Source organism: Dendrobates tinctorius, unplaced genomic scaffold (assembly GCF_039654945.1).
Source record: "Dendrobates tinctorius isolate UK_male_01 unplaced genomic scaffold, ASM3965494v1 ptg000214l, whole genome shotgun sequence".
In the NCBI taxonomy this organism is placed as follows: Eukaryota; Metazoa; Chordata; class Amphibia; order Anura; family Dendrobatidae; genus Dendrobates; species Dendrobates tinctorius.
In genome coordinates, this window is record NW_027361881.1 from 11,549,640 (window position 1) to 11,574,099 (window position 24,460).

Below are 24,460 nucleotides of genomic sequence, written 5' to 3' on the forward strand. Positions count from 1 at the left end.
ATGGCTTTGGTTAGGGCAACTAAGGCTAGAGTTAGGGCTATGGTTAGGGCTTTTATTAAGACTAAAGGTTAGGGCTTTGGATAGGGCTACTAAGGTTAGGATTAGGGTTACGGTTAGGACTAGAGATTAGGGCTATGGTTAAGACTACAGGTTAGGGCTATAGGTAGGACTAGGGTTAGGGCTACTAGGTTATTAAAATTAGGGTTAGGGCTAGGACAAGAGATTAAGCCTAGAGTTAGGGCACTAGAGTTATGATTAAGGCTATGGTTAGGGCTAGGACTAGAGCTTAGGGCTAAGATTAGTGCTATGGTTAGGGCTACTAAGGCTAAGATTAGGGCTATGGTTGTGACTAGAGTTTTGGGCTACTAGTGTTAGGGTAAGGGTTACAGTGCAGGCTAGGGTTAGGACTAGAGATTAGGGCTAAGATTAGAGCTACTAAGCTAAGGTTTAGGGCTAGAGTAATAAAATGATAGCAAAAGCAAAAAAAACAACAAAATGTAGTATAAATTAAAAGCAAAATAAAAAAACATTATCGGAAAGTAGAACTTTTTCATTTTCTAAATGTTCTGTTGGATTTCAACAAAAAGCAGAAATAACTTGGAGGCGAAAGGGCAAAAAGTAATCACATCAATATTTTCTGAAAATAAAAGGCTTGTGCTCTGGGAATAAGGGGTGGAATACTGACCAATGTGTAAGGGACTCGGGGAGCTAGGGATGCTATATACTGTCAGTGTCCTGGGTACTGGCTGCCCGCACTCCACCAGGCTCTGCTCTCCGCTCGGTAGGTAAGGGTTAATATAATCCAAGTCCTGTAGCAGAGAGCATAGGTTGTGTGTAATAAGCTACATATTATAGTCCGCCTGTACGCCATAGATTTCCGAGCTGTCATTTTTTATACTTCTTGTAATCCGGCATGGAGGGATACCACTGGTACCAGACTATCAGATGAATATGGAGGGATACCACTGGTACCAGACCATCAGATGAATATGGAGGGATACCACTGGTACCAGACCATCAGATGAATACGGAGGGATACCACTGGTACCAGACCATCAGATGAATACGGAGGGATACCACTGGTACCAGACCATCAGATGAATACGGAGGGATACCACTGGTACCAGACCATCAGATGAATACGGAGAGATACCACTGGTACCAGACCATCAGATGAATACGGAGAGATACCACTGGTACCAGACCATCAGATGAATACGGAGAGATACCACTGGTACCAGACTATCAGATGAATATGGAGGGATACCACTGGTACCAGACTATCAGATGAATATGGAGGGATACCACTGGTACCAGACCATCAGATGAATACGGAGGGATACCACTGGTACCAGACCATCAGATGAATACGGAGGGATACCACTGGTACCAGACCATCAGATGAATACGGAGAGATACCACTGGTACCAGACCATCAGATGAATACGGAGAGATACCACTGGTACCAGACTATCAGATGAATACGGAGAGATACCACTGGTACCAGACTATCAGATGAATACGGAGAGATACCACTGGTACCAGACTATCAGATGAATACGGAGAGATACCACTGGTACCAGACCATCAGATGAATATGGAGGGATACCACTGGTACCAGACCATCAGATGAATATGGAGGGATACCACTGGTACCAGACCATCAGATGAATATGGAGAGATACCACTGGTACCAGACCATCAGATGAATACGGAGGGATACCACTGGTACCAGACCATCAGATGAATACGGAGAGATACCACTGGTACCAGACCATCAGATGAATATGGAGAGATACCACTGGTACCAGACTATCAGATGAATATGGAGAGATACCACTGGTACCAGACTATCAGATGAATACGGAGAGATACCACTGGTACCAGACTATCAGATGAATATGGAGGGATACCACTGGTACCAGACCATCAGATGAATACGGAGGGATACCACTGGTACCAGACCATCAGATGAATACGGAGGGATACCACTGGTACCAGACCATCAGATGAATACGGAGGGATACCACTGGTACCAGACCATCAGATGAATACGGAGAGATACCACTGGTACCAGACTATCAGATGAATACGGAGAGATACCACTGGTACCAGACTATCAGATGAATACGGAGAGATACCACTGGTACCAGACTATCAGATGAATACGGAGAGATACCACTGGTACCAGACCATCAGATGAATATGGAGGGATACCAATGGTACCAGACCATCAGATGAATACGGAGGGATACCACTGGTACCAGACTATCAGATGAATACGGAGGGATACCACTGGTACCAGACTATCAGATGAATACGATATTGTTTGTGCAATAATTGCTAATTAATAATTATCTAAGGACCATAAAATGGCAAAACCTGGATCTGCCAGATTATCAGAATTTCTAGATTCTTGCAAAGAGTACCGTAAACGATACGTAAATATTAGTGATGATCGAGCAGGTCAGACGCTCGGAATGGCGCCACTTGAGTATAATGGAAGCGTTAATAGGTAACTGGAGCATTTTTTCCGCAATAGCGCTGGGGGGGGGGTCAGGAAAATCACCGAAATGGGAACAGCATGGGGAAGACGCCCGGACGCATCTCTCCAAGGTCACTGCTGCGAACAATGGTATCAGAGTCTTACACCACCTTTACGGATTGACAATAAAACAACACATAAAATGGAATTGTTAGGAAACATTCTGTCCTGTATAATGACTTGTATATAAGGCAAAATTAAAAAGTCTCCTCCACCCCTTAATAGTGGGGCCATCTCTCACCGTAGTTCCCCGTCACCTATGACTACAGTAGATGACATAGTAAAGGGGGAAATGAAGCTGCACCCACCGGTAAATGTCATTTTACCATTTTCCGACCTTATCTGGGCTGTGGTGTGTGTGACATGGTCAGACACATCCTGGGTATTTATGAAGGACGGACTCTGAAACTTACAAAGCCTATGGGGACAATGCAAGAACTACATGCCAAAAGAAAAAAAAGAAAAGAATACTCCTGCATTAGACATAAAGGAGGCCTCATACACATTGCTAGGTAGTGGGACTCCTAGACTGGTAAAGCCTATGTACTGAGGGCTGCCAAAAATTACAAGAAGGCTCTGAAATACACCCGAGAAGAAACGTAGATGCGGACCTCACAAAACATTTTTTTCCACATTTTTAAGTAGTAGAACTCCTAGACTAGCAAAGCTCATGCGCTACGTGTAATTGCAGACGTAGGCCTCATACACATCTGGCAAAAATGATGAATGAGGGCATTAAGAGCAAGGGCCGCATGATGACCCTCTAAAAAATATGAGCCTTTTGAAGGTCCTATGATGACAGTTGTGCTCCCACAGTTGGCGCAGCTTCACCTGACCCACGGCCTCTGCGTGCACCATCAGCAGCATGTCCACTTCGACTGATTACTGAGCGTACTCAAGCTCCCCGATGCTCGAGCAGTGCTGAAAACGCTCGCCCATCACTAGTAAATATCTATTTTGTCGGTCGGCTCGGCAGAACAGACTCACGTGTTCCACCATATATCTTTTCAAAGCCCCCATGCACCAAATAAGAAACATAACACATAACTAAACACCCCACTTAACTTCAAGCCAAAATACAACAAACGCATCGCCAACATGGCAAAATGGGGTCAAACCAATGCACTAGTCACAAATGTGCATGTACAAGTGTGTCAGGAAACGTCTTTAAGAGGGTTATTCCCGTAAGTGTCATGCTCCTCGCCTAGGAAACTGTCCACCTTTGATAGACTGCATGAGTGGCTGGTTACCTAGGCAACAATAAAATTAGGAATCCCTGCTTTCTTGATCACAGAGAGTATTTTTAATAAGGTGTCAATTGCTAAGTTGTTTGTCTTTGCAAGTGCTTTTCAATTGCACCCATTTACTAAAATTGAAACCCCTTAAAAACACTCAGTCTTCTCACTGATGGCGTTTTCGGCCATGTGGCTTGACATCTTTTCTATGGAGGGGGGGTCACAAAAATCTACCAAGCTCTGGTAACGTTACGGGGAGAATTGTGTGTACTTGATCTGTATTGCAGGCTCTGACTCCACAAGCAGGTTACATAGAGATACAGCTGTACGTAGCCATGGATTTCTATACACCTGTACTCTAGAGGGAGAAAAAAAAGAGTTTTTTTTCTTCCTATAAAATTACTCAAAAATAATGAAAAACAATTACAATAAGGTCAGTTTTCATTTGCTTTTTTTAAAAAAAATAATAAACCTCACAAATCAGGAAACAACAAGGACATATTTGGTGTCCGTGTAATCGCAATGGCCGGGACAACACAGCGATCACCGATGCAGCAACCAGAAAAGAGTCATGTTGTGTAGTAGTGTGATGCAGATTCTGCAGAACACAAAAAACACAGGATTTCTGCAACGTGTGAACACGGTCACTCACTTGTTCCTCTTTCAAAGCTTGGAGGTATGGTGTATATATATATATAATTAGGGTCCGTGATGGCGTCTACCTTCAGTGTCACTCACCTGAGAGATTCACTTCCTACATTATATGGGGACACCGAATATATATAATAATACATTCATATATACTAGCTCGAGAGCCCGGCGTTGCCCGAGCTGTGCAGTGTGAGACTGCCCCCCCATGTATTGTGAGACCCCGTGTATTGTGAGACCCCCCCCAGTGTATTGTGAGCACCCTTCCCTTGCAGTGTGATTCCACCCTGTGTATTGTGAGCACCCTTCCCTTGCAGTGTGAGACACCCCCAGTGTATTGTGAGCCCCCTGTGTATTGTGAGCACCCTTCCCTTGCAGTGTGAGACCCCCTGTGTATTGTGAGACACCCCCAGTGTATTGTGAGACCCCCCCATGTATTGTGAGCACCCTTCCCTTGCAGTGATTCCACCCCGTGTATTGTGAGCACCTTTCCCTTGCAGTGAGACCCCCTGTGTATGAGACCCCCCATGTATTGTGAGCCCCCTGTGTATTGTGAGCACCCTTCCCTTGCAGTGTGAGACCCCCTGTGTATTGTGAGACACCCCCAGTGTATTGTGAGCCCCCTGTGTATTGTGAGCACCCTTCCCTTGCAGTGTGAGACCCCCTGTGTATTGTGAGCACCCTTCCCTTGCAGTGTGAGACCCCCTGTGTAGTGTGAGACCCCCTGTGTAGTGTGAGACCCCCTGTGTAGTGTGAGCACCCTTCCCTTGCAGTGTGAGACCCCCTGTGTATTGTGAGCACCCTTCCTTTGCAGTGTGAGACCCCCCCATGTATTCTGAGACCCCGTGTATGAGACCCCCTGTGTAGTGTGAGACCCCCCATGTATTGTGAGCACCCTTCCCTTGCAGTGTGAGACCCCCTGTGTATGAGACCCCCCATGTATTGTGGGACCCCCTGTGTATTGTGAGCACCCTTCCCTTGCAGTGTGAGACCCCCTGTGTATTGTGAGCACCCTTCCTTTGCAGTGTGAGACCCCCCCATGTATTCTGAGACCCCCTGTGTATGAGACCCTCTGTGTAGTGTGAGACCCCCCATGTATTGTGAGCACCCTTCCCTTGCAGTGTGAGACCACCTGTGTATGAGACCCCCCCCATGTATTGTGGGACCCCCCGTGTATTGTGAGCACCCTTCCCTTGCAGTGTGAGACCCCCGTGTATTGTGAGACCTCCCCCAGTTAGGGCTGGCCCGAGAGATTACGGCGCCCTAGGCGAAACTATTTTGTTGCGCCCCTACTATTCTTGGCAGTAGATGAAAACTTGGGATATAAATTTAGGAGCAAAATAAACCACAACAACAATGATTAATTAACTCTCTCCTAACTCTTTAATCTTCTGAGAAGTTGTATAGGACAAATATATACAAAGTAATCAATAACACAAAACAAAAACGACCATAGGTAATTAAAATTTGTTTCCTTGCCTTTTTTTGAAAAGGATGACACTAAGTCACCTAGATTAATTTGTTTAGCAACTTCAGATTCTATCGAAATTGTTGCCAACCCAACCAACCTCTCTTGCGTCATATTTGCCCTTAAATATGTACACTTTTCTGTCCATCCCTAAAACTTTTTGCCTTTTGAAAAGATTTTTTATAATTTTTTCTATTTTTTCTCTGGCGCCCCCATTGGGTCGGCGCCCTAGGCGGCTGCCTAGTTCGCCTATACGTTCGGGCCGGCCCTGCCCCCAGTGTATTGTGAGACCCCTGGTGTATTGTGAGACCCCCGGTGTATTGTGAGACCCCCGGTGTATTGTGAGACCCCCCCTGTGTATTGTGAGCACCCTTCCCTTGCAGTGTGAGACCCCCGGTGTATTGTGAGCACCCTTCCCTTGCAGTGTGAGACCCCCGGTGTATTGGGAGACCCCTTCCCTTGCAGTGTGAGCTCAGTTTGCGCGTCGGCCGTGACAGGCTAAGGAAGGGAAGCGGAGTTGTGGTGACACGGGGGAGTGCGCTCGCTGAGAGCTCCCTCAGAGATCCCGCTGCCCCCTCCATGACAACCCCCCATGGTGATTACCTGCGCCCGGCTCCGGCACTGTCCTCCTCCGCCACCTGAGCAGCAAATCCTTCATTTCTCTGTCAACCATTACCCAAAATCCTCTCAGTCAGTCCTGGCCCCTTCCAATCCAATGCCACTCTCCACAGGTTATGGAGTGGGCGGGGCTATGTGGAGTGGGCGTGGCTTGATACATATACACATACATACACTCAGCTTTATATATAGAGATATAATATAGAGATAGAAAGAGAGAGAGACAGAGAGCCCTGTGCGCCTAGCAACCAATCAGATTTCAGCTTTCATTATGTTTTGACCAATCACATGAGGGATAAAATTGGTTGCTATGAGCAACTGCACCACTATTTTTTAATTTCTTTGCTTTCTGTATGTTTATAGCAAATACTAAGAAAATAATGAAAGATAGTAATGAAAATAATTGGTTTTGAAGAGTTTTAGCATTTGGCCGCTTCTTCTCTCCTGACCACGCCCCCTTCCTGGCAGACTCGTAGACGCGGCTTCAGACACCTCCCCGTGCGCGCTCCTGACGTCATCACGCCCCCACACGTCACTTCCTGTTCCTGAGAAAGGTCGCAGTGACCGGCGCGGCGCCCCCGCAGCTCTGACCTGCCTCAGCCATGTTGTCTGTGACCGCCCGCTCCGGCGCCTTCTCTCCCTACCTGGCCGCCACCTCGTACGCTGTGGCCGGGCAGCTGAAGCCCCTGGTGTCCGGAGCCGTCCTGCTCGATGTGAAGAGACCGTTCCTCAGCCGGGAAACGCTGAGCGGGCAAGCCGCGACCGGAGCCGTGTCCGCCACCGCCGGGATCAATGGTAAGCCTGAGGCCCACGGTATGTGTGTGAGGACTACAGCTCCCAGCATGCTTCTGTCGTGCTCTGCGTCTTCTGTGGGCCCGGGGGCTGCTGGGAATTGTAGTCTTATTTAGAGGTTTTCTTGCTCTTTTTCTCACACCTGTATCCCCTAGCTCTGGGGAGGGTCCTGCAGGGTGACGCCCTCAGGGGCTCACTATAAGGGGCTGTCCAGTCACAGTATGGCTGGACGCCTTTCCTGTAGAGAGCCGATGTGTCAGGCATGAGATGTATGCAAATCAGGTAGGAAGTGCACTGGGGGCGTGTCCATGCGCTGTTACTGCCCCACCTGATTTGCATACGTCTTCCACACCCGATTTCTCCCTGAGGTCTGTACAGAAAAGGTGTGAAGCCAAACCAGCACTGTGGTATGTGAGAGCGCGGACAGGCCGCCGCTAACTACTTAAAGGGGCTGTCCATCTCTAATACCCATTACGATGCAGCTATAGGAATGTGTCATCTCCTCCTCCTGTGCGTGGCTGTGATGGCAGATCCCTGTTTTGTGCCTTTCCATACCATTAAAGGGGTTCTCCACGGCTAGGACAACCCGCTATTGAACTGTTTGCCCCCCCCACCTCCGGTGCTGGGGCTGTGGAGTGGTGCGAGGACAGGTGGTGCACACCGCTCTGGTGTCTCTGGCCCCGCCTCCTGTCATATTGAACAGCTGCTGCTCCGTCGGCCTCTTCATTTTCAATTTAAGTGGCGTAGACAGTGGCGCCAGCGCTGATTGGGCGTCGGGTCATTCCACACCCGCGGGGCGGTCAGGTGGCTTTTAGACCCTAGTAGTTGACCTCCCCTTTATGGGGCTGCAGGGTCTCCTCCTCGCTGGTCCCTGTCTCGGGCCGTGTCCCCTCTAATCCTTCCTTCCCTAATCTGCTGCGCTCCCCTGGTTCGGCTCGGGGCCTCTATCCCTGGCTCCATCATCTGATGACATCACGGCGTCCCCCGGGCCTGTGCGGTCTGTGGGTGACGGCGTGCGCTGTCCCTTACTGATCCGATGTGGACACGCTGTGGAGGTCGGCCTTTACATACAGTGAGGACTGCTCTGATAAGAGCGGCTTAGTATACATTTTTTGCAAAAAACGTATCAACCAAATGCCCTGTTCTTCATCATCTCTTTACTAGCGCTTGCTGTTTACTGTTGCTTTTTTACACCAGCGTATTGTTACGTTTGTTTTGCTGTGTTTTCCTGTGCTTCAGTCTTTTGGTGGTGTGAACACTGTCCTACAGACTTGTGTGCATTGCCCGTGTGTGTATAACTGAATAATCCGAATGAAGACGGAGCTTCGTGTATATTAACCATTAGTGGTTATATAGGTGCGTATCCCAGAGGAAGGAGCCTGCATAGTGTATGTGATAAGGAATACCGCAGCCTGGCTCCTATAATGTACACCGCATACTTGTGTGGCAGTGCAGCGTCTTCCCCTTCTGCGTGGCCCTCACCTAAATGTCAGGGTTCCCCTCGTTCACCGTTTTCCTTCTCCTCTATTGTTTTTCCCGCAGGTCCCTCCACCATTCGCTTCTTGCACAGCGATGTCACCGTCCCTGAATTTTCCGATTATCGCCGCCCAGAAGTGGCAAACAGCAGGAAATCTTCCCGCCCCAGCGACGATGCCAGAAAGGGCTTCTCCTACCTGGTCACCGGTGTCACCACCGTCACCGCCGCCTACGTGGCCAAGAACGTCGTCTCCCAGTTCGTCTCCAGCATGAGCGCCTCGGCCGACGTTCTGGCCCTGTCCAAAATCGAGGTCAAGCTCTCCGACATCCCCGAAGGCAAGAACATGTGCTTCAAGTGGCGAGGTAAGCCCCTGTTCATCCGCCACAGGACCCCCAAGGAGATCGAGCAGGAGGCTCAGGTTGAGTTGAGCGAGTTGCGAGACCCCCAGCACGACCTGGACCGGGTGAAGAAACCCCAGTGGGCCATCCTGATCGGAGTCTGCACCCATCTTGGTTGCGTGCCCATTGCCAACGCCGGAGACTTCGGAGGCTACTACTGTCCTTGCCACGGCTCTCACTACGACGCCTCCGGCAGAATTAGGAAGGGCCCCGCGCCCCTCAACCTCGAGGTCCCCTACTACGAGTTCCCCTCCGATGACCTGGTGATCGTCGGCTGAACTTTCTCCTGTCCCCTGGGGGGTTTGTTTCTTACGGGTTTCGTGCTTCTAAGAGATGAGAATCTGACATTTTAATAAACCACCGAGTTTGTCGGGAAGAATCTGCTGTACAAAGAGATTGTGATATTCGTCTCCATCCGGTATTTAATGTAAAGGCAAATATCCGAGGCTGTCAGTGGTGTACAGAGGCAAAATTAAAGTCTGACTCTACCACAAACCAGCGCAGTCCTTGGCTGAGTGCTTATTTCAGGCGATCACCACCGATCTCTGCTCGCTGTCAGTGAAGGGAGTGTGTGAGTCTTCGTTTCATCCACAGCGGAGGGTTCGTGTACAGGCGATCCTCTGCACGACTGCTGTCTCCAGCTTCCACCTGTGAGATGGAACTCCTTCACTGGCACCAAGGAGAGAGGACTTCAGGAACACCAGTACTTAAAGGGATAGTTCCACCTTTCATCCAGTGCTCCTACCGTAATGGTCACCTAGAGAAAGGTGGTACTGACCGCTGCAAAAGAACCGCAAACTGTTCCAGAAAGAGGGGGAAGACGCCCAAAAAGGATGGCGGCACGGTAGGCGGTATGAAAGGTCAAACCTGAGCTGGAAATCGGACACAGTTCTAAGGGAAGTGCCGTTATTGGTGACGATCCCCCTTCCTCAGCGATGGCAGAGGGTCAGGTAAATTCAATATCAGGCTGTGAGTACCATGATTAATAAGATATAGGCTGCGTTCACACGTTGTGGTTTTTTCGTGGCGGTTTTTAACGTGTGATTTTGCCGCGAAAACGAAAAAACAGCATCCCATGCCACCTAGCACATGCTGTGCTAATGCTGCGGGTTTTCACACGGCGGAATCGCATCGCAGAAAAATCCGCAGCACGCTCATTCTTTGTGTGGAATCGCGGCAATTCCGCCCACATAGGAATGCATTGTTCTGCTTACTTTCCACATGTGGCTGTGCCCACCATGCGAAGAGTAAGCAGAACATTTGCGGATGGTACCCAGAGGGTGGAGGAGAGGAGACTGTCCTCCGGGCTCTGGGTACCATATCCCTGTAAAAAATAGAATAAAAAATCGGGTTATATTCACCTTCCGGCATCCCGCGCACACTTCCCGATGCTCCCGCCAACTCCCGTTTCCAGTAATGGCTTGCAGCAAGCACCTGTGATGACGTAGCAGTCTCGCAATACCGCTACGTCATCAAAGGTCTCGCAAGGCATCGCTGGGAACGGGACCATCGCGATGTTAGGGAACGCTGTGCGGGACGTTGGAAGGTGAGAAAAACCCGATTTTTTTTTTTTTTTTACTTTTTAATATATCTTTTTACTACTGATGCTGCATAGGCGACCTCAATAGTAAAAAGTTGGTCACACTTGTCAAATACTGTGTTTGACGAGTGTGACCAACCTGTCAATCAGGTCTCCAAGCGATGCTACAGATCACTTGGAAAACGCTAGTATTCTGCAAGCTAATTACGCCTGCAAATCGCTAGTTTTTCCGCGGGAGTTCCGCAACGTGTGCACATAGCCATACACTAAGGCCGGAGATTGCTGCAGACACCACAACCCTTGTATGTGTATACTGACACTACAAAGCTGCAACAGAATGAATACCGTAGTTGCGTTCATGTACCATAGCTGGTATCCATATATAGGAATTAACAGTTGTTTGTAGTTTTTTCATTTTTTTTTTGCACTAGAGCACTTTATAATAGGTCTGTGTTTTTGGTTATATTCTTGTACATAGGAGCAGTATTATAGTAGTTATATTCTTGTACATAGGGGGCAGTATTATAGTAGTTATATTCTTGTATATAGCAGCAGTATTATAGTAGTTATATTCTTGTACATAGGAGCAGTATTATAGTAGTTATATTCTTGTACATAGGAGCAGTATTATAGTAGTTATATTCTTGTACATAGGGGCAGTATTATAGTAGTTATATTCTTGTACATAGGGGGCAGTATTATAGTAGTTATATTATTGTACATAGGGAGCAGTATTATAGTAGTTATATTCTTGTACATAGGGGCAGTATTATAGTAGTTATATTCTTGTACATAGGGGCAGTATTATAGTAGTTATATTCTTGTACATAGGAGCAGTATTATAGTAGTTATATTCTTGTATATAGCAGCAGTATTATAGTACTTATATTCTTGTACATAGGGAGCAGTATTATAGTAGTTATATTCTTGTACATAGGGGCAGTATTATAGTAGTTATATTCTTGTACATAGGAGCAGTATTATAGTAGTTATATTCTTGTATATAGCAGCAGTATTATAGTAGTTATATTCTTGTACATAGGGAGCAGTATTATAGTAGTTATATTCTTGTACATAGGGGCAGTATTATAGTAGTTATATTCTTGTACATAGGGGCAGTATTATAGTAGTTATATTCTTGTACATAGGGAGCAGTATTATAGTAGTTATATTCTTGTACATAGGGGCAGTATTATAGTAGTTATATTCTTGTACATAGGGAGCAGTATTATAGTAGTTATATTCTTGTACATAGGGAGCAGTATTATAGTAGTTATATTCTTGTACATAGGGGCAGTATTATAGTAGTTATATTCTTGTACATAGGGGCAGTATTATAGTAGTTATATTCTTGTACATAGGAGCAGTATTATAGTAGTTATATTCTTGTATATAGCAGCAGTATTATAGTAGTTATATTCTTGTACATAGGGAGCAGTATTATAGTAGTTATATTCTTGTACATAGGGGCAGTATTATATTGGTTATATTCTTGTACATAGGGGCAGTATTATAGTAGTTATATTCTTGTATATAGCGGCAGTATTATAGTAGTTATATTCTTGTATATAGCAGCAGTATTATAGTAGTTATATTCTTGTACATAGGGAGCAGTATTATAGTAGTTATATTCTTGTACATAGGGGCAGTATTATAGTAGTTATATTCTTGTATATAGCAGCAGTATTATAGTAGTTATATTCTTGTACATAGGAGCAGTATTATAGTAGTTATATTCTTGTACATAGGGGCAGTATTATAGTAGTTATATTCTTGTACATAGGAGCAGTATTATAGTAGTTATATTCTTGTACATAGGGGCAGTATTATATTGGTTATATTCTTGTACATAGGGGCAGTATTATAGTAGTTATATTCTTGTATATAGCAGCAGTATTATAGTAGTTATATTCTTGTATATAGCAGCAGTATTATAGTAGTTATATTCTTGTACATAGGGAGCAGTATTATAGTAGTTATATTCTTGTACATAGGGGCAGTATTATAGTAGTTATATTCTTGTATATAGCAGCAGTATTATAGTAGTTATATTCTTGTACATAGGAGCAGTATTATAGTAGTTATATTCTTGTACATAGGGGCAGTATTATAGTAGTTATATTCTTGTACATAGGAGCAGTATTATAGTAGTTATATTCTTGTACATAGGGGCAGTATTATAGTAGTTATATTCTTGTACATAGGGGGCAGTATTATAGTAGTTATATTCTTGTACATAGGGAGCAGTATTATAGTAGTTATATTCTTGTACATAGGGAGCAGTATTATAGTAGTTATATTCTTGTACATAGGGGCAGTATTATAGTAGTTATATTCTTGTACATAGGGGCAGTATTATAGTAGTTATATTCTTGTACATAGGGGCAGTATTATAGTAGTTATATTCTTGTACATAGGAGCAGTATTATAGTAGTTATATTCTTGTACATAGGGAGCAGTATTATAGTAGTTATATTCTTGTACATAGGGGCAGTATTATATTGGTTATATTCTTGTACATAGGGGCAGTATTATAGTAGTTATATTCTTGTATATAGCAGCAGTATTATAGTAGTTATATTCTTGTATATAGCAGCAGTATTATAGTAGTTATATTCTTGTACATAGGGAGCAGTATTATAGTAGTTATATTCTTGTACATAGGGGCAGTATTATAGTAGTTATATTCTTGTATATAGCAGCAGTATTATAGTAGTTATATTCTTGTACATAGGAGCAGTATTATAGTAGTTATATTCTTGTACATAGGGGCAGTATTATAGTAGTTATATTCTTTGACATAGGGGCAGTATTATAGTAGTTATATTCTTTGACATAGGGGACAGTATTATAGTAGTTATATTCTTGTACATAGGAGCAGTATTATAGTAGTTATTTTCTTGTACGTAGGGGCAGCATTATAGTAGTTATTTTCTTGTACATAGGGGGCAGTATTATAGTAGTTATATTCTTGTACATAGGGGACAGTATTATAGTAGTTATTTTCTTGTACATAGGGGGCAGTATTATAGTAGTTATATTCTTGTACATAGGGGACAGTATTATAGTAGTTATATTCTTGTACATAGGAGCAGTATTATAGTAGTTATATTCTTGTACGTAGGGGCAGCATTATAGTAGTTATATTCTTGTACATAGGGGGCAGTATTATAGTAATTTTCTTGTACGTAGGGGCAGCATTATAGTAGTTATATTCTTGTACATAGGAGCAGTATTATAGTAGTTATATTCTTGTACATAGAAGCAGTATTATAGTAGTTATTTTCTTGTACGTAGGGGCAGCATTATAGTAGTTATATTCTTGTACATAGGGGCAGTATTATAGTAGTTATATTCTTGTACATAGGGGACCGTATTATAGTAGTTATATTCTTGTACATAGGGGACAGTATTATAGTAGTTATATTCTTGTACATAGGAGCAGTATTATAGTAGTTATATTCTTGTACATAGGGGCAGTATTATAGTAGTTATATTCTTGTACATAGGAGCAGTATTATAGTAGTTATATTCTTGTACATAGGAGCAGTATTATAGTAGTTATATTCTTGTACATAGGGGACAGGAATATAGTAGTTATATTCTTGTACGTAGGGGCAGCATTATAGTAGTTATTTTCTTGTACGTAGGGGCAGCATTATAGTAGTTATTTTCTTATACGTAGGGGCAGCATTATAGTAGTTATTTTCTTGTACGTAGGGGCAGCATTATAGTAGCTATATTTCAGTTTTCTTTGAATTGGAGACCCCATGTTGCAGTAACAAACCACATTGATGTTAGTCCCCATAAGTGTCTAGTAGATTTTGTTGCAGCTTTCAGGTTTTACATTGGTAGGTAAGCTACAGCTGCTGTTATGCTGGGTTTTTTAGTCCCCCCACATTGCTCTGCTCTGACTCCTGTGGGCATGTGCCAGGAATGTGTAAGTACAGCTTCGGTGACCTGCCGGAGAAGTGTCGGTGAGATGTGGCCGGTTCTATGGACTCGGTGGGTTTTCACCCGTGCCCTCAGTTCTAGCTGATAATGGCAGGCTCGCTGTCTGGGTGCCGCTCTGAGATTAGGCCGCACAGATCACTCGGGCCCAGGTTCCAGAGGGAGGAGCACAGGACTGTCACCTACACAATCACACACAGTCTGATGTGACAAAAGCCCGACTCTTCCTCCTCGCGTATCTGGGAAGCTGACATCCCTGTGAAGTCTGGCCAAGCCCCCTGGTCCTTCTAGCAGCTGGAAAGCTGAGACTGGATGGAGATGAAGTGCGGCGGGGTGAATCGTCCCTTTCATCACAAAACAACTTGTTTTACAAATCAAAGATCACTGAAGACTTCATATTCAGAACCTGCCGAGCAACAAGAACACTGATAATTACAGATATTCCTGCACACTGAGCTCTCTTGACGGGCGTCCCATCCTGCTGGTGGGGTACTACAACTCCCAGCATGCTTTTATGTCCGCTTTTCCTCTAAAGACCTTTCCTGACTTGCCTTCACAGCTGTGGGTTTCGTACAGTGTCTCGCTGTAGATTCTCCACTTACAGATGAGCAGATTGTATCGTATGACGTAGACTAGTCCGTGGAGCTCGGTGAATGGTCACCTGCTTCCCTCTTCTGATTAGGAGGCTAGGTGTGGTGTCATGCCACAACTATGACATCACGAGGGTCCTGCAGCTCACAGGAGGCAGCAGGGATGGCGACAGATGGTGGCTGGTGCATCAGGGTCTCTCCATGAAATGACCCTTCTGGGCTCTGTTTGATCGGGCCGACCTACGCTGACACCGTAATAGCCTTAGTAGATGTTCCCTACTACAGAGTGATATTGCCTTCACCGATACATTGTAACAACCATGTGCGCAGCGCTCCATCCCTCCAGACATCGGCCTGATGAGCTGCGAGCGTTGATTGTGCAGATGCCATTAGCTGTGTCAGCCACAGCGCTGTACCTTTGTCCAGAGTGTTATACTGTCATGCCCTGACAGTAAGGAGAGCCGTCCATACACGGGAGAGCGTTATATGCCTCTTCCTGGACGGAGCCGGTGCAGGAGGCATTGGAGGCTTCCAGCTCTCTTCATGGGGGGTATTGTGCTGGATGTTTGGGAACATTTTGGAAGGGTATCTGTGTTATACACAATCCTGTACCCATGGAGACAGAGAAGTCTGCAGAAGAGCTGTGTACACCCCCAAATTGGGGAAATTTGCAGTTTTCCATTTTCAATGTAGAACACATAGGAGTCATTAAACATATGGAACAGCTGCAGAACTATTGATCTGTATTGTTTTTTTGGTAACTAAGTGCTACTTGGAAGGTGAACCAGAAAAATATACTAAAATATATATATATATATATATCTATATCTATAATCATAAATCTATTTAAATATATTTTTAAATGTAAATATATTTATTTTTTTATAAGTATTTTTCCCAGTTTGCCCTTGTTGTAGCACTTAGTAACCAAAATGTATTGATTTATATTGGGAAATAAACACAAAATGATACTTAGTCTTCAAAGAAAAAAATAATTATACATCATCTTCCAAGAGAAGAAAATATAATTTTGTTTATTTTCCAATAGTGACCAAAAAATTATAGATTTATAATTGCTACTGGAAGGGGAAACTGGGAAAAATTACACTAAAATGATACCTTCCCAGTACATCCAACCACGGGACCGCTCCTGTCCATTAAGCCCATCCGTCCGGCTCCCCCGGAATGATCGCCGCACCATGAGTGCTCAGTAAGTGCTCGGAGCCTCCTTCAAGTGCTCCGCAGAGGCTTCAAAGCCTTCAGATCATGGAGTGGCCGCAGGACGTCTGCGCTCTCTGCATTACTAATGGTACATGGTCCGTCATCGAAGAGCGCAGACTCCATGCCAGTGATCACACCTTCCATAACACGAGGGCGCACCGAGCCATCGGAAGAGGCCGTCCGGACCTGAATGTAGCAGAATTGGGAAGAGAAGCATATTCCCAAGACATGGCGGCTTTCTTCCAGAAATAGCGCCACAACTGTCCTTAGGTTATAGCTGGTGTTGCAGCTCGGCTCTCATGAAGTGCGTTTTTCATGATATCCTCGCGGAAAATTCCGTAGAGCAATCCGCAGCGTGTGCACACACACCCTAATACTGCACCCAACCTGTAGACAAGGTGGCGCCAGGAAAACCTTAAATTGCCTCTGACTAAGCCAGTCTGGTCATGTAAGGCCTGTTTCATACTTCCGTCATCGGCGCTCAGTTGAAATCCGCCAAACGTTGAAACCAGCTGATACATGACGGACGGATGTCAGCGGAGCACGTAGGATGAAGGATCCGTGGGAGAAGCGATGCGGCCAAATTTAAAGCGACCGTGGCGGTCGCAAATTGCATGTAGATCGCGTGAGGTGGAGCGCAACCGGGAGAGGGACAACGCGGGAGCTGGAGTAGCAAGATCGGGAGAGGGATATCGCGGGAGGTGGAGCGCGATCAGGAATTGGGATATCGCAGGAGGGACGAGAGAGGGGGTTAATGCTGAAATTAGCGGACCGTCAAAGCAAAAAAAGTTGCAGGGTCCGGTTCATCCGCCCGGGAGCCGCTAAAATCTTGGCGGATCCGTAAAAAACGGGTGGGACGGGCGACCGTCAGTCAAGATCCGACAATAATGTAAGTCTATGGGGGGAAATAACGGATCCGCCCCTTTTTTTTTGGCGGATCCGTTTTTTGAAAAATTTGGCGGATTTTGACTGAAGGGAAAAAACAGATGTGTGATACAGGCCTAACACCTAATAAACGCGTTTCAGTCATGAGGATATGTGAGTTTATATAACTGTCCACTTAGGAAGCAGCACCGACTGACAATCAATGTCACATGCTGTTGTGCAAATGGAATAGACAACAGATGGAAATTATTGGCAATTATCAAGACACCCTCAATAAAGGAGTGGTTCTGCAGGTGGGGACCACAGACCACATCTCAGTACCAATGCTTTCTGGCTGATGTTTTGGTTACTTTTGAATGTTGGTTGTGCTTTCACACTCGTGGTAGCATGAGACGGACTCTACAACCCACACAAGTGGCTCAGGTAGTGCAGCTCATCCAGGATGGCACATCAATGCGAGCTGTGGCAAGAAGGTTTGCTGTGTCTGTCAGTGTAGTGTCTAGAGGCTGGAGGCACTACTAGGAGACAGGCCAGTACACCTGGAGACATGGAGGGGGGCCGTAGGAGGTCAACACACCAGCAGCAGGACCGCTACCTCAGCCTTTGTGCAAGGAGGAACAGGAGGAGCACTGCCAGAGCCCTGCAAAATGACCTCCAGCAGGCCACAAATGTGCATGTGTCTGCACAATTGGTTAGAAACTGACTCCATGAGGATGGTCTGATTGCCAGACGTCCACAGATAGGGGTTGTGCTCACAGCCCAACACCGTGCAGAACGCTTGGCATTTGCCACAAACACCAGGATTGGCAAATTCCCACTGGCGCCCTGTGCCCTTCATAGATGAAAGCAGGTTCACACTGAGCACATGTGAAAGACGTGACAGAGTCTGGAGACACTGTGGAGAGCGATCTGCTGCCTGCAACATCCTTCAGCATGAACGGTTTGGCAGTGGGTCAGTAATGGTGTGAGGTGGCATTTCTTTGGAGGGCCGCACAGCCCTCCATGTGCTCACCAGAGGTAGCCTGACTGCCCTTAGGTCCCGAGATGAGATCCTCAGACCCCTTGTGAGACCATATGCTGGTGCAGTTGGCCCTGGGTTCCTCCTAATGCAGGACAATGCCAGACCTCTTGTGGCTGGAGTGTGTCAGCAGTTTCTGCAAGATGAAGGCTTTGAAGCTATGGATTGGCCTGCCCATTCCCCAGACCAGAATCTGATTGAGCACATCTGGGACATCATGTCTCGCTCCATCCACCAATGTCACGTTGCACCACAGACTGTCCAGGAGTTGGCGGATGCTTTAGTCCAGGTCTGGGAAGAGATTCCACAGGAGACCATCCACCGCCTCATCAGGAGCATGCCCAGGCATAGTGGGGGGGTCATACTGGCATGTGGAGGCCACACACAGTGCTGAGCATCATTTCCTTGTCTTGAGACATTTCCACTGAAGTTGGATCAGCCTGTAATTTGATTTTCAACTGTTATTTTGAGTATCATTCCAAATCCAGACCTCCATGGGATATTCATTGTGATTTCCATGGATCATTTTTGTTTTCTGGTTCTCAACGCATGCCACTATGTAATGACTAAAGATTTGCAGCTGCGATATTTCATTCAGTGATATCTATCTTATTATTTCCTTTATTTTTTTGAGCAGTTTATATACATATACACACAGAGAGCCCCCTTTCAGCCGCAGGCCACGAGATCCTGCCACACGAGCTTTTTTTTAAAGGAGGATCTACATTACTTCTGGAAATGGCGCACTGTACAGCTAGACGCTTTACCAATTGGTGCAAGAAACTAGAACTGCTGCTTATATAATGCTCCAAACCGGAGAACCCGACAGAGGCTTATACAGAGAGCTGTGATCGGCCGTCACCAGGGAACGCGGCGGATCACAGCGGCCACCAGAAATGTGGTATGTAAAGCCCTTCCAAAACAATAGACCACTATCAAATACAAGGTGGCTCAGTCCTCCGCAGTGGGAGGTATTGTACCACCATATGTTCCCCTAACGAGACACTGTACCACCATATGTTCCCCTGACGAGGCACTGTACCACCATATGTTCCCCTGACGAGGCACTGTACCACCATATGTTCCCCTGATGAGGCACTGTACCACCATATGTTCCCCTGACGAGGCACTGTACCACCATATGTTCCCCTGACGAGGCACTGTGCCACCATATGTTCCCCTGACGAGGCACTGTACCACCATATGGTCCCCTGATGAGACACCGTACCACCATATGTTCACCTGACGAGGCACTGTGCCACCATGTGTTCCCCTGACGAGGCACTGTACCACCATATGGTCCCCTGACGAGACACTGTACCACCATATGTTCCCCTGACGAGGCACTGTACCACCATATGTTCCCCTGACGAGGCACTGTACCACCATATGTTCCCCTGACGATGCACTGTACCACCATATGTTCCCCTGACGATGCACTGTACCACCATATTTTCCCCTGACGAGGCACTGTACCATCATATGTTCCCCTGACGAGGCACTGTACCACCATATGTTCCCCTGACGAGGCACTGTACCACCATATGTTCCCCTGACGATGCACTGTACCACCATATGTTCCCCTGACGATGCACTGTACCACCATATGTTCCCCTGACGAAGCACTGTACCACCATATGTTCCCCTGACGATGCACTGTACCACCATATGTTCCCCTGACGAGGCACTGTACCACCATATGTTCCCCTGACGAGGCACTGTACCACCATATGTTCTCCTGACGATGCACTGTACCACCATATGTTCCCCTGAAGAGGCACTGTACCACCATATGTTCCCCTGACGAGGCACTGTACCACCATATGTTCTCCTGACGAGGCACTGTACCACCATATGTGCCCCTGACGAGGCAATGTACCACCATTTGTGCCCTTGACGATGTACCGTAGCACCATTTGCGCTCCTGAAGATGCACTGTACCACCATACGTGCCCCTTAAGATATATTGTATCGCCATATGTTCCCATGAAGGTACACTGCACCGCCATACGTTCTCCTAAAGATTTATCCAACATATGTGCCCCTGATGAAGCACTGTACCACCATATGTTCCCCTGACGATGCACTGTACCACCATATGTTCCCCTGACGAGGCACTGTACCACCATATGTTCCCCTGACGAGGCACTGTACCACCATATGTTCCCCTGACGAGGCACTGTACCACCATATGTTCCCCTGACGAGGCACTGTACCACCATATGTTCCCCTGACGAGGCACTGTACCACCATATGTTCCCCTGATGAGGCACTGTACCACCATATGTTCCCCTGACGAGGCACTGTACCACCATATGTTCCCCTGACGATGCACTGTACCACCATATGTTCCCCTGACGATGCACTGTACCACCATATGGTCCCCTGATGAGGCACTGTACCACCATATGTTCCCCTGACGAGGCACTGTACCACCATATGTTCCCCTGACGAGGCACTGTACCACCATATGTTCTCCTGACGAGGCACTGTACCACCATATGTGCCCCTGATGAGGCAATGTACCACCATTTGTGCCCTTGACGATGTACCGTAGCACCATTTGCGCTCCTGAAGATGCACTGTACCACTATACGTGCCCCTTAAAATATATTGTATCGCCATATGTTCCCATGAAGGTACACTGCACCGCCATACGTTCTCCTAAAGATTTATCCAACATATGTGCCCCTGAAGATGCACTGTATCATCATGTATGCTCCTGAGGATGCACTGTTCCGCCCACATGCCTCCCCAGAGATATTCTTTGCAATCACAGTCTCATTGTTCGGTTGAGCATGGCGTTCCGCACAGTGGAGATTTTCCTCGATGAGGCCTCCTCCTGCCCTGGAGATCCGTCCCCCTTATTTTCTGTATGAGATGTTTGTGTTGGGGTCTTCATGAAGTAATGTGCTCATTCTCATTCATCGTCTTTGGGTGCAGATGAAGTATTTCAGGAGATCTGTGAACAGCAGAATATGATAAAGCAGTCGCTCAACACAAAGTGAAGCCTCGTTCATTTCTCCAGAATTCACAGATTTAATTGTCTCCATAAATTACTTATCAGAAAGTAAATAGTAAATCACCACTCAAACTTCATTACATCTCCCAGAGCTGCACATCAGCTGATCTCTGCACTGTGATTGGCTGAGAGCAGCGATGCTACTGCCGCTATAACCTGGGCATCTCCTGTATATAATTATATATGTACAGCCGCTATAACCTGGGCATCTCCGGTATATAATTATATATCTACAGCTGGTATAGCCTGGGCATCTCCTGTATATAATTATATATGAACAACTGGTATAACCTGGGTATCTCCTGTATATAATTATATATGTACAGCCGGTATAACCTGGGCATCTCCTGCATATAATTATATATGAACAGCTGATATAACCTGGGCATCTCCTGTATATAATTATATATGTACAGCCGGTATAACCTGGGCATATCCTGTATATAATTATATATGCACAGCAGGTATAACCTGGGCATCTCCTGTATATAATTATATATGTACAGCTGGTATAACCTGGGCATCTCCTGTATATGATTATATATTTACAGCCGGTATAACCTGGGCATCTCCTGTATATAATGATACATGTACAGCCGGTATAACCTGGGCATCTCCTGTATATAATTATATATGTACAGCAAGTATAACATGGGCATCTCCTGTATATAATTATATATGTACAGCTGGTATAACCTGGGCATCTCCTGTATATAATTATATATGTACAGCTGGTATAACCTGGGCATCTCCTGTATATAATTATATATGTACAGCTGGTATAACCTGGGCATCTCCTGTATATAATTATATATGTACAGCTGGTGTAACCTGGGCATCTCCTGTATATAATTATATATGTACAGCTGGTATAATCTGGGCATCTCCTGTATATAATTATATATGTACAGCTGGTATAACCTGGGCAGCTCCTGTATATAATTATATGTGTATAGCTGGTATAACCTGGGCATCTCCTGTATATAATTATATATGTACAGCTGGTATAACCTGGGCATCTCCTGCATATAATTATATATGTACAGCTGGTGTAACCTGGGCATCTCCTGTATATAATTATATATGTACAGCCGGTATAACCTGGACATCTCCTGTATATAATTATATATGTACAGCTGGTATAACCTGGCAGCTCCTGTATATAATTATATGTGTATAGCTGGTATAACCTGGGCAGCTCCTGTATATAATTATATATGTACAGCTGGTATAACCTGGGCATCTCCTGTATATAATTATATATGTACAGCTGGTATAACCTGGGCATCTCCTGTATATAATTATATATGTACAGCTGGTGTAACCTGGGCATCTCCTGTATATAATTATATATGTACAGCTGGTGTAACCTGGGCATCTCCTGTATATAGTTATATATGTACAGCTGGTATAACCTGGGCAGCTCCTGTATATAATTATATGTGTATAGCTGGTATAACCTGGGCATCTCCTGTATATAATTATATATGTACAGCTGGTATAACCTGGGCATCTCCTGTATATAATGATATATGTACAGCTGGTGTAACCTGGGCATCTCCTGTATATAATTATATATGTACAGCTGGTGTAACCTGGGCAGCTCCTGTATATAATTATATATGTACAGCTGGTGTAACCTGGGCATCTCCTGTATATAATTATATATGTACAGCTGGTATAACCTGGGCAGCTCCTGTATATAATTATGTGTATAGCTGGTATAACCTGGGCATCTCCTGTATATAATTATATATGTACAGCTGGTATAACCTGGGCATCTCCTGTATATAATTATATATGTACAGCTGGTGTAACCTGGGCATCTCCTGTATATAATTATATATGTACAGCTGGTATAACCTGGGCAGCTCCTGTATATAATTATATGTGTATAGCTGGTATAACCTGGGCAGCTCCTGTATATAATTATATATGTACAGCCGGTATAACCTGGGCATCTCCTGTATATAATTATATATGTACAGCTGGTATAACCTGGGCATCTCCTGTATATAATTATATATGTACAGCTGGTGTAACCTGGGCATCTCCTGTATATAATTATATATGTACAGCTGGTATAACCTGGGCATCTCCTGTATATAATGATACATGTACATCTTCCTGGGGGACACATGTACTCTCCTTCTACAGCACGTGGTGGGATTTCTTGCCTGCAGCCCCTCGTGCTCGGTTCTGTGCCGCAGACGCTGCTCTCCGTCCCTTCTTAGTATGCAGGAAGTTGCTCAGAAATTACAGCTTCTTTATGAGGAAAATTATGAGTCTGTGAATTATCTCTGTGAAAGACACCTCCAGTATTGTCCAGTCATCAAAACCAGCAAATGAAGCCGAGTAACTGCCCACTGCACAGCGCGTTTTACTGCGGCTGCAAATGTACAACAATTTGTTAGTCACTAATAGCCGGAGAGAAGCCACATCCCACTGCGAAACGCGCAGGGGGCCAAGGCTCACACAGGCACTTTTTATGCATGGTTTAATACTAAATTATCCTTCATATTTATCTATCTATCTGTCTATCTATCCAGAAAAAAACTGAGCAGAGAGCAGCACCTGAATGTAGTCGGGTGCCAGGCTTCACAGGTACATACCAGTCCTTATAGTAGAAAAATTAAAGAAGCAGCACACCACCATTTTATTCCAAAAAAATCTATTTTAATAGCCCATTTGTGCGCGACGTAAGCATTATTTGTAGTGTGAGCAATGTTAGAGATGACTTCATTATACTTGCAGCAGATGAATGATTAACTGCAGGTCTGAGCTTACTGCGGAAATGTATTTTTTTTTGTATTTACGGATTTTCTGGATTTAATTCAAGTCTGCATATAAAACGTATATTTACCACAAGAGGAATGTGCCCACGGGTCTATATCCGCAGCTTTAGATAAAATCATAATGGGCTCAAGCGCTTCATAAATCTCATCCATCGTGAATGAACCGTAAAACAATGCAGTATTGTTTGCATAGAAAAATACACAATGGTAAAAAAAAAAAAATGCACCAAATTCTCGCATCCTAGGGAGAGGGGTGA

General features: G+C 45.2%; 1 protein-coding gene and 1 long non-coding RNA gene across 2 annotated transcripts in view; one reads left to right on the forward strand and one right to left on the reverse strand.

The window, feature by feature from the left end:
• LOC141058681 (uncharacterized) overlaps positions 1 to 6,640 on the reverse strand; it is a 193,446-nt gene extending 186,806 nt beyond the window's left edge. Inside the window, exon 1 of the long non-coding RNA XR_012222274.1 lies at positions 6,500 to 6,640. This is a non-coding gene — a long non-coding RNA (uncharacterized lncRNA). The remainder of the gene's footprint in view (positions 1 to 6,499) is intronic.
• Positions 6,641 to 7,017: 377 nt separating this feature from the next.
• On the forward strand, positions 7,018 to 9,676 carry UQCRFS1 (ubiquinol-cytochrome c reductase, Rieske iron-sulfur polypeptide 1). The gene is made up of 2 exons (XM_073555039.1): positions 7,018 to 7,309; positions 8,849 to 9,676. Exons 1-2 carry the CDS (start codon positions 7,117 to 7,119, stop codon positions 9,457 to 9,459), a joined length of 804 nt encoding a protein of 267 aa, XP_073411140.1. The 5' UTR covers positions 7,018 to 7,116; the 3' UTR covers positions 9,460 to 9,676.
• The last annotated feature ends 14,784 nt before the right edge of the window (positions 9,677 to 24,460 follow it).